The 17,847-nt window shown below is 42.5% G+C and overlaps 1 protein-coding gene across 1 annotated transcript; it reads right to left on the bottom strand.

The window, feature by feature from the left end:
- Positions 1 to 60: 60 nt before the first annotated feature.
- LOC110525011 (protein FAM163B) lies at positions 61 to 7,295 on the bottom strand. Its single transcript, XM_021604973.3, has 3 exons — positions 7,053 to 7,295; positions 1,535 to 1,650; positions 61 to 1,394 (listed from the first exon to the last, which is right to left on the bottom strand). Exons 2-3 carry the CDS (start codon positions 1,625 to 1,627, stop codon positions 978 to 980), a joined length of 510 nt encoding a protein of 169 aa, XP_021460648.2. The 5' UTR covers positions 1,628 to 1,650; positions 7,053 to 7,295; the 3' UTR covers positions 61 to 977.
- Positions 7,296 to 17,847: the final 10,552 nt, after the last annotated feature.

Genomic DNA, 17,847 nt, shown 5'->3' on the forward strand with positions numbered 1-17,847 from the left:
AGCGGTTTCTTTGATTGCTATGTTGGGTTCAGAATATCAGGCACACAAAAAAACATACACTTATTTTTCCAACAGTTTATTGTTGACACTATTTCACATATGGTTCATCCAAAGTAGTAGTATCGATGATGGGAAAAGCATGTATTAGGACCTGATGCCACCTGCTGGTTTCTGTGTGTCGTTTTCCTTCTCACATTTACTGCTGAAATAACAAACAAATATCCTATACACTAAGAAGACAAAACCCTGTTAAAGCAAACAAGACATGTTACGTTTCTTCACAAAACAAAAAGGGGTGTGCCACCCATACTTGCCAAGTGAACATTACACACATTACTGGAGAAACCAACTCAATTGACGTATGTCAAATGTATTGTGGAACTTGAAGTATATGACTTGACAATGAACGACATGAAAATCCCTTCAAATACCTATTTAAGCATATTTTCCCATTAAATTGTCACCAAATTAGCTCTTAAAATAGTTCAGTTTTCACACTCTAAGAAGCTGTTATGAGGACACTCAGAACACTTCAGAATATTGGTGAATCAGGTCATTTTCTGTCTACTCTAAAATATTACTTAGGGTTCTGGACTTATTTTAGCAGCTTACAGTAGCTTATGTGTCATCACCTGCATAAACCCAAAGAGAATGTACAGTAATCACACAACATACAGAGTACCAAAGTTATTAATCTGCCTGCTTAAACTTCTCTTGAGAAAAAATGTCTCCCTCATAATCACAGATCCTATATGCCTATGATATTAAGCCATTTAAAAAAAAAATTTCATGTGAATTCAGGAGTAGGTGTCCATATATCTGCATGTGACACCAAAAAACCTCTCTACACCATGTGAGCGAGTGAACGTATCCATCGGTTTGGTGAGGTGGAAAATATCTACAGTAAGTAAGAGTGCAATAAAACTCCCTTCAGCCAGGTCAGGTCCCTAACATTAGTCCTCCCAGCCACCATGGGGCTACACATCAGTGCTGACACCGTGGCTGTGAGTGACCACTTCCCTCATGGTGACAGAGCGGATGAGGTTAAGCTTGTGGTTGAAGCTGGCCAGGTCCATTGGCAGGTCCAGTTCCTGCTGCTGCACAGTCCTGTAGCTGATGCGGCCGCCACCGTTATGCAGTCTCTCAGAGGAGTGCTGCAGGTAGAAGGGCAAGGAGTAGCGAGTGCAGGATGGGCAAAACCTATGGGAGTGTGTCATTGGTTTGCGGATCAGGGAAGGAGTGTAGACAAAGGCGGGCCCGTTGGGCTCAGAGGGGGGCGTGGTCATCATGTCCTGGTCATCAGCCGTGGGCACTGGTGTGGGGAGAGAGGACATGATGGTGAGGTCCGGTTGCTCCTCCTCCATCTCTGGCTCCTCCCTCTTACAGCAATAATACTGCCAATGGAGCAGAGAGAAGCATGTGACAGAGTGATCAAGCTGGTCACCGTAAAACCTTATGCACTCATCACAGCTAAGGTAGAAAAAACATGGCTACTTCACAAAATCGAATTCTTCATGGCAAGACTTTAGCCTACCTGCAACCTACAGTAGCACAGTACTGCAACGATAGTCAGTAAGATGACTGTAGCTAGAATTCCACCACAGATAACCACTGTCCCGGCTGACATTCGAAGTCCTCTCCATCAACACTCTACAGAGAGAAAAGAATAGAAGGAGAAAAAGGGGGACAGATTGAAGGGGGGAGTAGTGCTTAAACTTAGATAATCTCTCTCTGTTATATAGATTTGTATCCTTGACAACAGCCCTCATTGGGCATTTGATGTTGCTGCTTTTAATGATCACTTCCACTCTTTGAAACAAAGGCATAGTGCAGTAATTGCAAATTCCTTCAAATCATCAGGTTATTTCACGAAAATATGTACATTAGAGGGAAATTGAAAAGCCATCGATTTACTTGTTTTGGAGAGAAAATTCAAGCTCAAGTAAAATGAATTTCAAAAGAATCTACTGGTCTATGCAGTGACATGGTAAAAGAGACAAATGAACTGCAGAGGACATGGACACATTGTATGGTTTTTAAATCAAAAGCTTCCTAATAGGTTGAGTCCATCTTAGTTTGCTTTCCTTCTTGTTGAGACTGTTTGGTACTGTAGGAAAGGTCCCAGGAACGTGTCATTCAGTGTAGGACCATACTGGAATAATGCATGGGAGTTACACAGCAGACATGACATCAAACCCAGAAATAGCCTCAACACTAAGAGACAGACTTCCAGTGAATTTCAAGTAGATACAGTGGAAAGTAAAAGTATGTGAACCCTTATGAAATACCTGGATTTCTGCATAAATTGGTCATAAAATTTGATCTGAACTTCATCTAGGTCACAACAATAGACAAACAGTCTGCTTAAAATAATAACACACACAAAACATTAATTTTCATGTCTTTATTGAACACACCGTGTAAACATTCACAGTGCAGGGTGGAAAAAAGTATGTGAACCCTTGGATTTAATAACTGGTTGACCCTCCTTTGGCAGCAATAACCTCAACCAAACGTTTTCTGTAGTTGCGGATCAGGCCTACAGTACACAACGGTCTGGAGGAATTTTGGACCATTCCTCTTTACAAAACTGTTTCAGTTCAGCAATATTGTTGGGATGTGCAGGCCCTGAGGCAGCAAAACAGCCCCAAACCGTGATGCTCCCGCCACCATACTTTACAGTCGGGATGAGGTTTTGATGTTGGTGTGCTGTGCCTTTTTTTCTCCACACATAGTGTTGTGTGTTCCTTCCAAACAACTACACAGTAGTTTCATCTGTCCACAGAATATTTTGCCAGTAGCGCTGTGGAACATCCAGGTGCACTTTTGCAAACTTCAGACGTGCAGCATGAACACCATTCTTGTTTCGTGTTTTACGTGTAGTAGACTCGTCAACAGAGATGTTAGCATGTTTCACAGTTTTGCGTAAGTCTTTAGCTGACACTCTAGGATTCTTCTTAACCTCATTGAGCATTCTGCCCTTTGCTCTTGCGGTCATCTTTGCAGGACAGCCACACCTAGGGAGAGTAGCAACAGTGCTGAACTTTCTCCATTTATAGACAATTTGTCTTACTGTGAACTGATGAACATCAAGGCTTTTAGAGATACTTTTGTAACCCTTTCCAGCTTTATGCAAGTCAACAATTATTAACCTGTCACGCCCTGACCATAGAGAGCTTTTTATTCTCTATGTTAGTTAGGTCGGGGTGTGACTAGGGTGGGTCATCCCCGCACCAGAGCTGCCATTGAGGATAACGTGTCCGCGAGCGGAGTGGGTGCTTCGCCCCGCACCGGAGCCGCCCCCGACGGTAGATGCCCACCCGGACCCACCCCTATTGAGTCAGGTTTTCGGAGTGCGCGGGGGGGTGACTAGGGTGGGTCATCTAGGTAATTATATTGCTATGTTGGCCAGGTATGGTTCACAATCAGAGGCCGCTGTTTGTCGTTGTCTCTGATTGGGGATCATATTTAGGCAGCCATTTCCCCTTTGTGTTTTGTGGGATCTTGACTTTGTATAGCTTCAAGCTTCGGTTTGTGCATTTATTGCTTTCTTTGAGTTTCACTTCATAATAAAGAGGATGGAACCATACCACGCTGCATCTTGGTCCACTCATTCTAACGAACGTGACATAACCTTAGGTCTTCTGAGATCTCTTTTGTTTGAGGCATGGTTCACATCAGGTAATGCTTCTAGTAAATAGCAAACAAACATTTTGTGAGTGTTTTTTAGAGGGCAGGGCAGCTAAAACCGACATCTCCAATCTCGTCTCATTGATTGGACTCAACGTTGGCTGACTCCTGACTCCAATTAGCTTTTGGAGAAGTCATTAGCCTAGGGGTTCACATACTTTTCCCAACCTACACTGAATGGTTAAATGATATATTCAATATAAAAAATATAATTGTGTGTGTTATTAGTTTAAGCACACTGTGAATAATATTGCAGAATATATCATCAGACCAAAGTAGATACATATTATTGATGCTGTAGACGTCCACTAAATAAGGCAGGAAGTAACCAGGTGTCTGGAATGTTCTATTAAAAGTCCCATGCTCCCGCAAAGGCTAATGGAATTGACCATTCCAAAGCAGTTAGAAGTGATGTGTGATAGGTTTGATAGTCACATCTGAATGGCTTTGAAAGACTAGCTTGCATGAAGAGCTGCGCAATTTCTCACAATGACCCCCCAGATACGGTATTCTGTAACAGCAAAATGTCTAACTGAGCTGAAGCTATCTTGTGGCAGAAAGGGAAAATGGAGGTCACCACAAACACTCAGACCATTACTTATCCTGTCCTTATCCTTATCCTGTAGCTGCCACGCACAGGGAGGACAGGAGAAGTAATGGTCGGAGTGTTTGTGGTGGCCTCCATTTTCCTTTTCTGCCACAAGATAGCTTCAGCTCAACATATTGCATTCTGTTCCCATGACGACCTGGTCTGGTATCAGTGTCCCTGTAGGAAGGGAGTCATTTACACCGACTGCTGTGATTCACCATAATACACAAATCACTGGCCATCCACATGCAGCCAGGATTTAAAAGTTCATCATGATCCATATTGCAGTACACACACAACTACTTTCAGCTGGGGTTACAACTCTCCATGGCAGGCTGTCCTCTAGATCTACATAATGATGAAATCAAATCACATTTTATTAGTCACATGCGCCGAATACAACAGGTGACACCTTACAGTGAAATGCTTACTTACGAGCCCCTAACCGAGAGTGCAGTTTATAAAAAATATGGATAAGAATAAGAGATAAAAGTAACAAATAATTAAAGAGGAGCAGTAGAAAATAACAATATATACAGGGGGGTGCCGGTACAGAGTCAATGTGCGGGGGGCACCGGTTAGTTGAGGTAGTATGTACATGTAGGTAGAGTTAATTAAAGTGACTATGCATAGATGACAACAGAGAGTGGCAGTGGTGTGGAGAGGGGGGGGGGGGGGGCAATGAGAATAGTCTGGGTAGCCATTTGACTAGATGTTCAGTAGTCTTATGGCTTGGGGGTAGAAGCTGTTAGAAGCCTCTTGGACCTAGACTTGGCACTCCGGTACCGCTTGCCATGTGGTAGCAGAAAGAACAGTCTATGACTAGAGTGGCTGGAGTTTTTGGCAATTTTCAGGGCCTTCCTCTGACACCACCTTGTATAGAGGTCCTGGATGGCAGGAAGCTTGGCCCCAGTGATGTACTGGGCCGTTCACACTACCCTCTGTAGTGCCTTGCAGTCGGAGGCTGATTTGTTGCCATACCAGGCAGTGATGCAACCAGTCAGGATGCTCTTGATGGTGTAGCTGTAGAACCTTTTAAGGATCTGAGGACCCATGCCAAATCTTTTCAGTCTCCTGAGGGAGAATAGGTATTTTCGTGTCCGCTTCACGACTGTCATGGTGTGCTTGGACCATGTTAGTTTGTTGGTGATGTGAACACCAAGGAACTTCAAGCTCTCAATCTGCTCCACTGCAGCCCCGTCGATGAGAATGGGGGCGTGCTCAGTCCTCCTTTTCCTGTAGTCCACAATCACCTCCTTTGTCTTGATCATGTTGAGGGAATTGTTGTTGTCTTGGCACCACATGGCCAGGTCTCTGACCTCCTCCCTATAGGGTGTCTTGTTGTTGTCAGTGATCAGGCCTACCACTGTTGTGTCATCGGCAAATTTAATGATGGTGTTGGAGTCGTGCCTGGCCGTGCAGTCATTAGTGAACAGGGAGTACTGGAGGGGGATGAGCACGCACCCCAGCATGGCGGATGTGTTGTTACCTACCCTTACCATCTGGGGGTGGCCCGTTAGGAAGTCCAGGATCCAGTTGCAGAGGGAGGTGTTTAGTCCCAGGGTCCTTAGCTTATGGATGAGCTTTGAGGACACTATGGTGTTGAACGCTGAGCTGTAGTCAATGAATAGCATTCTCACATTGGTGTACCTTCCACCTTACTAGTTTATTTTGTATCTATTAAAAAATAAATTGATTATCACTTTGGTTACATTACACACAGGCACAGACAGACAGACAGACAGAAAGACAGGCAGACAGACAGACAGACAGACAGACCATGATGCATCCTAAACAAGAAGTGCAAAGGATATTCTATTGACTATCGTTAGACTATAGCATTAGAGTACTGGCTCTCAGGTTAAAATCTATCTCTCAGAGAACAATGTCTGACATAACCTCTTGAGGCTCTAAAGGCATTGGGCCAACTCTCAAAGTCAATGGACAGGCCATTAGACGTGGTATTCTATCATCAACAAACCATGAAAGTTTCCCTAGACTTACAGAATGCTATTTGTTTGGAGAGAGTTCAAATATTTTTTCGTTTAACACATTTTTACAAGGCATCTAACCATACTAAATAATTGCTGTTTTGACCCATTGATAACAAAATTGCAAAAACCTCCACAGCACATTACACATCACATCATACATCACATCATATAATCGCTGGGTCCAAGACAGAGATGCCTATCCCCCTCACGAACGACCAAAAAACATAGGCTATGTACTTTAGCCAATCTACCCATTTGCACAAATCACACAGGCTACAATTGTCTCAGGTTTCAACCACCCCGCCGCATGGAGAGCATATCAGCACCATGGACAGCCGCTCAGTGCCAAGAGCACGCGACAAGTGTACTGAATTTATAAAAACATGTCATAGGTATTCAATTATCATGCAGATTGTCTCACTTTCAATCTCATGACACATTTAACTCCCTGTAACTGTCTCATCGGATCTCTTTATCTATCCAGTTTCATAATCGAACATTTCTGTCTTCAGTCTTTGCTCCCCTTAGACCACGTCTATCGATTTAAAAAACGCTCATAGTCAGCTAAATATGAGAGATACATGAAATAAAAACTTTTATCAATATCTAATAAACTAAATTAAGCATATGGGGTTCTATAATAGGCCTACATTAACCAAGCCTAGCCTACATTCAGGAGTACGAGCAATACTCTAAATGACTTGTGTGAAATGTGTGTGAAAGCAAAAACACAAAACTACTTAAACAATAAACGACTCGCACGCAGGTTATAATCTTACCTCTATAAGTATTTGAATCGTCCCATGTCGCGTCCCGGGTGCCTCCGGCTCGCGCAGCCCCGGTTCTGGGCATCCGTGTTGCAGCCACGTGACGCTCAAAGGCAGCCGCGCCTGAAGGTGAATAATAGGCTTTCATTGTAGACTAATGGGATTATCATCAGGTTCGCTACTCTTAAAAGGAAACATTTGTTTTGTACCTTTAATACCGAAAACGACAAAAGTGACTATCCCTGTAGCTATTCTGTGGTAAAGCACGTATTTCCTTGGAAAAAACGTGTCGAATCTAAAAGAAACCAAACACTTCAATTAAATTCCCATCACAATTTCCCAAGTTTATCTCCATCTGTCTTCACTTCGAAAAGGCGTTAAAGGGAGTTTAAAAAAGATAGGTCCTTGCAAGCACAATTTGAAGATTACTGAAGTAGTCCTACAAATTGCTCTGTTTATTTGGACGCTTATACGATGGTATTGCCAGCTGAATTGTTTCCCGCGCTCCCAAATTACCTTTCTCCTTCCCGCTCAATTCTATCATGTAGTCAACATTTGATAGGGGGACGCTGAAGACTGACACTAATGATGCAAAACACATTACTCCAAATATCTATATGCAAAGAAAAAACCCTCGTTACATTCCTAATGTAATGTGTGGCCTTATCCTGGCAAAAAAATAATAAGAAAAATGTCTCCCCAAAATTATAAAAAAAGATTGGTGATTGGTACAGTGGATACAACGTTTTTATTATATTTTCCGAGCCCGTTGTCCTGTCCGGTCCCCTCTGTATTGCACCTGAGCGTGACAGCGGACCTCCACGCGCGCATTTATTGTCTCTGCTGATCTGACGAAATGTGGCCATGTGGCAAAGCAGCGGTGAGTCGTCGCGCTTTTACTGAAGGGCATACAGTTGACTTTCACGATAGAATAACCGTATATCTACTGTCATCGTTCTTGCCAGACAACGATATGGAGTAGCATGTAATTGATTAAAGCATCCTTGGTCGGTTTCCCAGAAAAAAATTGCCATGAGTTGAACAGTTATTAGAGCCACTGGAAGAGTTGTGGGCTACAAAAATAGGAAAGTCCACCTTAGTACAGTAGTGAAACATTTACAAAAAATATATAAATACCAAATCCCTTATGATTATTAATCATAGAAACCCTTCAATATCTGTAATGATTTGAACTTGATTTGAACTTTGTAATGATCTCAGTAGCAGAGAAAGCAGCAAACACTGCCATCATGGAGTCTGATATTGACTATGCAATTCATCAAATTGTCAGCCTTGACAAGCACTGAGTTATGGACTTATTTTCCACAAGTATTATCTAACCTGTTTCTATAATGACCCCCCCCCCCCCCCCCCCCCCCCACACACACACACACACACATCCTTCAGTCGCTTTCTCCTCCACCAACTTCCAGCTCTTTGCCTGGCTCTGAAGTCCTGTTCCCCACTGCTACCAGTACAGCCAAGAAAATGAGGGAAGCGAAAAAACTGATTTTATTGCATTAATTATTCAGATGTTGAAGGAGGCTGAGATTCCACTGTATTATACAGACAAGGTTGTGTAATATTTATTAGTGGAGATGTGGTGCGATGATGGTTGGGTTATTTTCCTTCTTTTTCTGTTCTGGTTTGTCTTCCATTCAGGTGTGTTGGAGATGTATAACTGTATAGTGTCTTAGGCCTTGGTTTCAGCGATATGATTTGACATGTTAGAACAGTGTAGGCATGCAGAGACTGCCGATACTAAAATCTGATGAACATGGTCCCTGTCAAATAAACAAATACAATAAATACACTGCTTTGAGGGTCAGGGGTCAGGGCAAGCAGGCAACCAATCAAGGGGTCTGTGTTCAGAATTTGTCAGCCATTTCCAGTCAAGGAACGCTTTTCTACTCCTGCCCTAATGAATTCAACCCTAACATTAAATAAAGAAACTAGTCTCTTACTGTTCACTTGACTTCCTTTCCCTCCTTTTTTCCTCTCCTCCTCATCTGTCTGTACTTGCGAATAGCCCTCCATGTTCGGACATCTATCCACCCCATACCCCTCCCTCTCTCCCCCACCCCCTCTCTTCCCCTTCCCTTTTATTTGATTGCATGTCTGATACTGTTGGCTGTGCTGTTAACAGTTCAATACCCCAAACGTGGCTCCAGTGTTGTCATCTACTTAGCACTGATTCAATCGGTAATGTCGTACATTGGGACACTTGTTGTCAAGTTCACCTAACAAGTTCAGTTGACAGATAGCAACCCTGTCTACTATGTGGTTCACTAACTAACCGTCTCCTCTGAATTTAATAGCTACACAGTATCAATGGCTGTTCACTCAATCTGAAATAGGAGGCTGGAGTTGCTTGTGGAATGTTACTTCTATAGAGAGCCAGTTTGACCATTTTGACTTAAGCCTTTTTTCGAAGGTTTGTAAAACTGTTAAATTGTTCAATGCAAACTATCAGTCTCACTATTTTTTACATTACTCTTTCTCAAACTACATTGTTTCCTTATGATTTCCTTTCTCCGCTGCCTATGAAAATGTGAGGTTCAAAAGAGCTCCCTCCATCTGGGTTTGTGTCATTCCAAAGCTCATATTTATGCGTGACTTACCTAACTTACTAAAATGGAGAAGAAAGATAGAAAGGCATGAACAAGCTGGTGAATGCTGAGTGTGGCTTGGTATGATGATACCCACCAACTGTTATTGTGCTTCCTGCATCTCTCATTCTGACAAGTTCCCTGTTCCACAGCACTGCTGTGGTTGTACAAGCATGGGCTCATTAAGAGTGACATGTACAACACGATTTTAAACCCAAAGCATCTCTGAATTCTCATACAAGAGACAAGAGCTACAGCAGGCTTGCTACAGAAGAGTAGCCTACAAACACAGCTGAAAGCAGGATGCTTCAATCCATCGCCTCCCTGTGCATCTGTGCTGCTGCACTTGAGGGTTATTTTCCATAATTATAGCAATAAACACTTATGCATAATCCATCATAATAGATAGTGGGTGCTCAATATGGGCTTGACAGAACCCTACACTGAACCCTCTCCCTGTGGCAGCTTTTTGATTTGCGGAGCTGCGGTGCTGAGTCTATGGACACCGGGGGCTCATAAAACTTTCCTCTGGGTAATGACTGCCCCTCCCACCTGATCACTCATACTGAATGACTGAATGAGAGGAGCTCCTGGGACTGGTAGATGTTGACTAAGAAGCCCAAGGCAGCCTCTACAAACTGCAGCTTTGTGACAGATTAACATCCAGATAACCAATGCATGAGGCATATGGACAAATGGCATATTGGAATATATTTCAATAAAATATAAATACATTTATCAACCAAATAAATAATTCAAATACACACTCACACCTCACAACCTTCTCTACTCCGTTGATAATGTTGAGACTCTATTGACTTCTGGTATTGTAGCATTCCCAAAGTACCATTTTACATGTAAAAGTTGAATCATTGAGTTGTTGAAAATGTATCTGCTGCTATTGAGGTATTGCCTACCTTCCACTTATATTATGAAAAATAGTCAAAATAAATGAGGTGTTTATTTCGAAAAGAAACTTGAACGTAGAACATACAAACCTGGTTCAGTCTGTTCTCCACCAGACACTGGGAGACAAATTCACCTTTCAGCAGGACAATAACCTAAAACACAAGGTCAAATATACACTGGAGTTGCTTACCAAGATGAGTGGCCTAGTTACAGTTTTGAGTTAAGTCGGCTTGAACATCTATGTCAAGATTTGAAAATGTCTGTCTGGCAAGGATCTACGAAAAATTTGAAAGAGCTTGAAGAATTTTTTAAATAATAATTTGCAAATATTGTGCAATCTAGGTGTGCAAAGCTCTTAGAGATTTACCCTGAAGGACTCTGAAAGCTGTAATCGCTGCCAAAGGTGATCCTAACATGTATTGACTCAGAGGGTTGAATACTTATCTAATGAAGATATATTACATTTGCTACAAATGTGAGAATTCTTCTTCCACTTTGACATTACAGAGTATTTTGTGTATATCGTTGACAAAATTTGACAATTAAATCCATTTGAATCCCACTTTGTAACACAACATTTTTTGGAAAAAGTAAAGGGGTGTGAATACTTTCTGAAGGAACTGTAGGTCTTTGAAGAGAGAGGTCATATACAGTGGGGCAAAAAAAGTATTTAGTCAGCCACCAATTGTGCAAGTTCTCCCACTTAAAAAGATGAGAGAGACCTGTAATTTTCATCATAGGTACACTTCTACTATGACAGACAAAATTAGAAACAAAATCCAGAAAATCACATTGTAGGATTTTTAATGAATTTATTTGCTAATTATGGTGGAAAATAAGTATTTGGTCACCTACAAACAAGCGAGATTTCTGGCTCTCACAGACCTGTAACTTCTTCTTTAAGAGGCTCCTCTGTCCTCCACTCGTTACCTGTATTAATGACACTTGTTTGAACTTGTTATCAGTATAAAAGACACCTGTCCACAACCTCAAACAGTCAAAACTCCACTATGGCCAAGACCAAAGAGCTGTCAAAGGACACCAGAAACAAAATTGTAGATCTGCACCAGGCTGGGAAGACTGAATCTGCAATAGGTAAGCAGCTTGGTTTGAAGAAATCAACTGTGGGAGCAATTATTAGGAAATGGAAGACATACAAGACCACTGATAATCTCCCTCGATCTGGGGCTCCACACAAGATCTCACCCCGTGGGGTCAAAATGATCACAAGAACGGTGAGCAAAAATCCCAGAACCACACGGGGGGACCTAGTGAATGACCTGCAGAGAGCTGGGACCAAAGTAACAACGCCTAGCATCAGTAACACACTACGCCGCCAGGGACTCAAATCCTGCAGTGCCAGACGTGTCCCCCTGCTTAAGCCAGTACATGTCCAGGCCCGTCTGAAGTTTGCTAGAGAGCATTTGGATGATCCAGAAGAAGAATGGGAGAATGTCATAGGGTCAGATGAAACCAAAATATAACGTTTTGGTGAAAACTCAACTCGTCGTGTTTGGAGGACAAAGAATGCTGAGTTGCATCCAAAGGACACCATACCTACTGTGAAGCATGGGGGTGGAAACATCATGCTTTGGGGCTGTTTTTCTGCAAAGGGACCAGGACAACTGATCCGTGTAAAGGAAAGAATGAATGGGGCCATGTATCGTGAGATTTTGAGTGAAAACCTCCTTCCATCAGCAAGGGCATTGAAGATGAAACGTGGCTGGATCTTTCAGCATGACAATGATCCCAAACACACCAATGAAGGAGTGGCTTCGTAAGAAGCATTTCAAGGTCCTGGAGTGGCCTAGCCAGTCTCCAGATCTCAACCCCATAGAAAATCTTTGGAGGGAGTTGAAAGTCCGTGTTGCCCAGCAACAGCCCCAAAACATCACTGCTCTAGAGGAGATCTGAATGGAGGAATGGGCCAAAATACTAGCAACCGTGTGTGAAAACCTTGTGAAGACTTACAGAAAACGTTTGACCTCTGTCATTGCCAACAAAGGGTATATAACAAAATATTGAGATCAACTTTTGTTATTGACCAAATACTTATTTTCCACCATAATTGGCAAATAAATTCATTAAAAATCCTACAATGTGATTTTCTGGATTTTATTCCCTCATTTTGTCTGTCATAGTTGAAGTGTACCTATGATAAAAATGACAGGCCTCTCTCATCTTTTTAAGTGGGAGAACTTGCACAATTGGTGGCTGACTAAATACTTTTTTGCCCCACTGTACTTCTATCTGAAATCTCCATGGGTTGATTTTACTGGTGCATTGATGTATAGATTTGGAAAATAGGCCATTATGTTTTATTACATTACATTTTAGTCATTTAGCAGATGATCTTACCTAGACAAAGTTTCAGGAATAAATAGGGCTAGGTGCCTTGCTCAAGGGCACATTGACAGATTTTTCAGCTAGTCGGTTCAGTGATTCGAACCAGTGACCTTTCGGTTTCTGGCCCAACGTTTTTAAGCACTACTATACCTGCAACCCATTGTATGTTTGCTATGTACATTTTCCTGATTGACTGAATCCATACAGATGTCAACTAGTGCCTTAGAAAGTTCAATATAAGAAGTTCAGGGACCAACACTGACCTGCTGGAAGTTCTTAGAGATCTTTATCTTGTTGTTACCTTCAGGGGGATAGGAGTAAGTCCATTAAAGGTCAGAATCTTGGCTAGACAGTGCCTTTAGTGTGAAGGTTTCAGTATTGTGGGTGTATAAGACTTTAGCTGAATTCGCCAAAAGTGCTGCAGGCAAGAAAATGTGATGTTAGAAGGATCCAGTGCATTAGCCTTAGTCGCGGCTCTCTACCAAACCTCATAGCTGCCCCCAAAACCCCAAACCACAATGTTTATAAAATATATAGAGTTAGCCTCGAGTTACTGCCTCTGATGTCAGAATGCACGCGAGGCTACCACTTAGCTCCCGCTCCATGCGTCACCAATGGGTCTGGGTATGAGGGTTCAGAGCCTGGATTCATTCAAACATCTCTCAGCTCGTGGACATTAGAAAAACACCCTCACCTTTAGACAAAACAAAGTAAGAGCCTGTCTTCTGCCTGTCTTTGGGGATAAGGGTGGTGTTCTTTTTTCCTTCCTTCTTTTCATTTGTTTCCAGTCATTTTCTAGGTCTTCATCTTCAGGACCACTCAACATGCTTTTCCGTTTTGGGTCAACAGTTTCAATTCACTGACTGGAGTAAATTCAACACTGCAAGTGCGCTGTCTCTGACTTCACCCTGAATGGCCTTGGAGAACTTCACTTCGAGCAGGACAATGACATTTGACCCTCACTTACTTAAAGAATACGTACTAACAAAGCAACCCTAAATACAGTGTGCCTGTTGGTTTGTAGTTTTTACTATATAATTGATGATATACTGTAAACAAGCTGGAACAGAAATGGGCGAAATGCATGCTTTTGAAACACATGTACCATAACAGCCAGATGAACAAACACAGCTTTTGAATCCATGAGTTACATGCCGAGCTAGATGAATTTAGTCAATCTACTATACCATCAATGTCCCAACTGATTACAAATACCCCAAACCCACTCAGAGCACATACAGTTTCTTGCAAAAGTATTCATCCCCCTTGGCATTTTCCTATTTTGTTGCATTACAACCTGTAATTTAATTGATTTTTATTTGGATTTCATGTAATGGACACAAAATAGTCCAAATTGGTGAAGTGAAATTTAAAAAAAAACTTAAAGAACAGAAAAGTGGTGCGTGCATATGTAGTCACCCCCTCTGCTATGAAGCCCCTAAATAAGACCTGGTGCAAACAATTACCTTCATAAGTCACATAATTAGTTAAATAAAGTCCACCTGTGTGCAATCTAAGTGTCACATGATCTGTCACATGATCTCAGTAAATATAAACCTGTTCTGAAAAGCCCCAGAGTCTGCAACACCACTAAGCAAGGGGTACCACGAAGCAAGTGGCACCATGAAGACCAAGGAGCTCTCCAAACAGGTCAGGGACAAAGTTGTGGAGAAGTACAGATCAGGGTTGGGTTATAAAAAAATATCTGAAACTTTGAACATCCCACAGAGCACCATTAAATCCATTATACAAAAAAGGAAAGAATATGGCACCACAACAAACCTGCCAAGAGAGGGCCGAAGGAGCAGCAAAGCTCCACAGCGGAGATTGGAATATCTTTCCATAGAACCAATTTAAGCCGTACACTCTACAGAGCTGGGCTTTATGGAAGAGTGGCCAGAAAAACGGCAATGCTTAAAGAAAAAAATAAGCGAACACATTTGGTTTGGGGAGACTCCCCAAACATATGGAAGAAGGTACTCTAGTCAGATGAGACTAAAATTGAGCTTTTTGGCCATCAAGGAAAACACTATGTCTGGTGCAAACCCAACACCTCATCACCCCGAGGATCATCCCCACAGTGAAGCATGGTGGTGGAAGCATCATGCTGTGGGGATGTTTTTCATCGGCAGGGACTGGGAAACTGGTCAGAATTGAAAGAATGATGGATGGCGCTAAATACAGGTAAATACTTGAGGGAAACCTGTTTCAATCTTCCAGAGATTTGAGACTGGGACGGCGGTTCACCTTCCAGCAGGACAATGACACAAAGCATACTGCTAAAGCAACACTTGAGTGGTTTAAGGGGAAACATTTAAATGTCTTGGAATGGCCTAGTCAAAGCCCAGACCTCAATCCAATTGAGAATCTGTGGTATGACTTGAAGATTGCTGCACACCAGCGGAACCCATCCAACTTGAAAGAGCTGGAGCAGTTTTGCCTTGAAGAATGGGCAAAAATCCCAGTGGCTAGATGTGCCAAGCTAATAGAGACATACCCCAAGAGACTTGCAGCTGTAATTGTTGCAAAAGGTGGCTCTACAATGTATTGCCTTTGGGGAGGTGAATAGTTATGCACACTCAAGTTTTCAGTATTTTTATCTTATTTCTTGTTGGTTTCTCAATAAAAATTATTTTGCATCTTTAAAGTGGTAGGCATGTTGAGTAAATCAAATGATACAAACCCCCCAAAAATCTATTTTATTTCCAGGTTGTAAGGCAACGAAATAGGAAAAATGCAAAGGGGTGAATAATTTCGCAAGCCACTGTAACTAGGAACCAACAAGAGATAAATAATGAATCAAAATGTTTTTGTTTGAGGGTGCATTCCTCCAAGTTGTTCTGCGACCCCACTTTGAGAAGAGGCTTTTTCAAAGAATTCAGGCCAGTATCCATTGAAGCACATCAGAAAGCATCCCAGGAGTAACCTTTCTTTGGAGAGGAGGAACTGGAAGTCTATTAAAGGGTATAGAGCTTAAAAGCACCGGGCCTATAGTACACAGCCTCGATCACCACTACATACATCTCAGTACCAATAACATGCTTTCTATGGCTTACATACACCATTCTATACTTTGCTATGTACTTACTTATGTGTGTGTGTGTGCGAGTTTGTGTGTGTATGTATTGAGAGGGACCAGAGTATGTGAGCTGAGCGGAGCTGGAGTGGAGCAAAGACCGGAGCGTGCCCAATCTGACTGGAGGATGGAGCGAGATTCCCAATGGCTGGAGCGTCCGCCTTCTCGCCCACTTCCAATTTCGCTCCAGTAGTAGTGTTTCTCTAGTAGCGCTCACTTCACAAGCTCAGGGCATGCCTGCCCCAGCATGCATTTGTAGTCTACTTGTGTACTGCTATTGCCCCTTGCTTAAGCTTCTGTCATGTTCGCTAAATATCAAGCTAAATGAAATCCATGGGCACTTGGATCATTCAGAGCTACTGTTATGGTCTCATTAAAACTAGCATGGCTTTATAAGTTATACAGTAATGAAGAAGTCTGAAGAAGCCTTCTGCCTTGTCCCTGCCACCCTGCACACAATTATATGGTCATCCAGCTGAAAGTGTTCACTCACCTATGTCACCTATTTTGGAGCTTTATCTGGCCTATCAGACCACACTACTAGTTGATGGACAGAGATTCACATAGGAAACTAAAAGAGTGTTAGAGCAAGACACGAGTCAATTCCAAAACAACTTTGAGTTTATTGAGAAATACTCCAATCTACATTCTGATCTTTAGAAAATCTTGAAAATACAAAAAAGTATCCATTTCAAAAGGATTGAGAGTGCCCTCTTATCAGGAATCACCTCAAATCTATAGTTCTGAGTTACAGTGGTAGCATTACGTCACACAAGCAGCACACATCTGAATCACAGCATCGTTCCCATTCCAACGACTGCAGAGTCCAGACCTGGCCCCCCCTTACACAATCAATGAGGGGAGAGGATGCAGAGTGATACAGAGCACACCTTGGCCATTATTTCACATGAAGGAGAATTACTGGAGCGTCTCATCTCAGCCATGAGAGAGAGGGAGAACAGAGGGCATACAGTAGAACATATTTTATTCATCTCACTGGTAAGTGCAGTCACAGTGAAGGGAGGCTGCAGGTCTACTCCTCTAGACTAGAGGTTTTATACTGAGAGACAGAGACTGGCCGTCACATTAACAACAATCCCAGTCCTCTCTACTGGACCATCTCTAAGAAAGCACTAATAGTCTATAACTGTCATTAACTGTCAATAGCAACATTGTGATGGGGGGCAGCTGAATACACAGCTTTCATGTAGAACCCTGATCCACCTCTCTTCTCAGACATAGCATGTGGTCGCAGTAAAAAGTTAGTGCTTATTGATACTGTAATAGAATGAACGAAGACAGTCAGGTCTCTTTGGAGAGGATACACACACACACACTTCCAAGCCCACACGCACGCACACACACACTTCCAAGCACGCACGCACACACACACACACTCACACACACACAAACTTCAAAACACACATACACACACACACACACACACTTCCAAGCACGCACGCACGCACGCACTCACACGCACACACATGCACACACACTCACACACACACAAACTTCAAAACACACACACACACACACACACACAGGTCTACTCCTCCTCTCTGAAAGCCGTTGTTTTGCTGTTGCTGCCCCTTACTGTTCTATTATAGTAATGGCAATGGAGGCAATGTTATGAGCTGTTATGTGACCAAAAATAAAGTTTTTTTCAATCACACACAACCATATAAACACACATGCACACACACACGCACACATCCAAGCACGCACGCACGTACGCACACACACACACACACACACACACACACACACACACACACACACACACACACACACACACACAGGTCTACTCCTTCTCTCTGAAAGCCGTTGCTTTGCTGTTGCTGCCTCCTACTGTTCTATTATAGTA

This window comes from Oncorhynchus mykiss, chromosome 6 (genome assembly GCF_057628025.1).
Source record: "Oncorhynchus mykiss isolate SJ-2025 chromosome 6, ASM5762802v1, whole genome shotgun sequence".
Taxonomy (NCBI): Eukaryota; Metazoa; Chordata; class Actinopteri; order Salmoniformes; family Salmonidae; genus Oncorhynchus; species Oncorhynchus mykiss.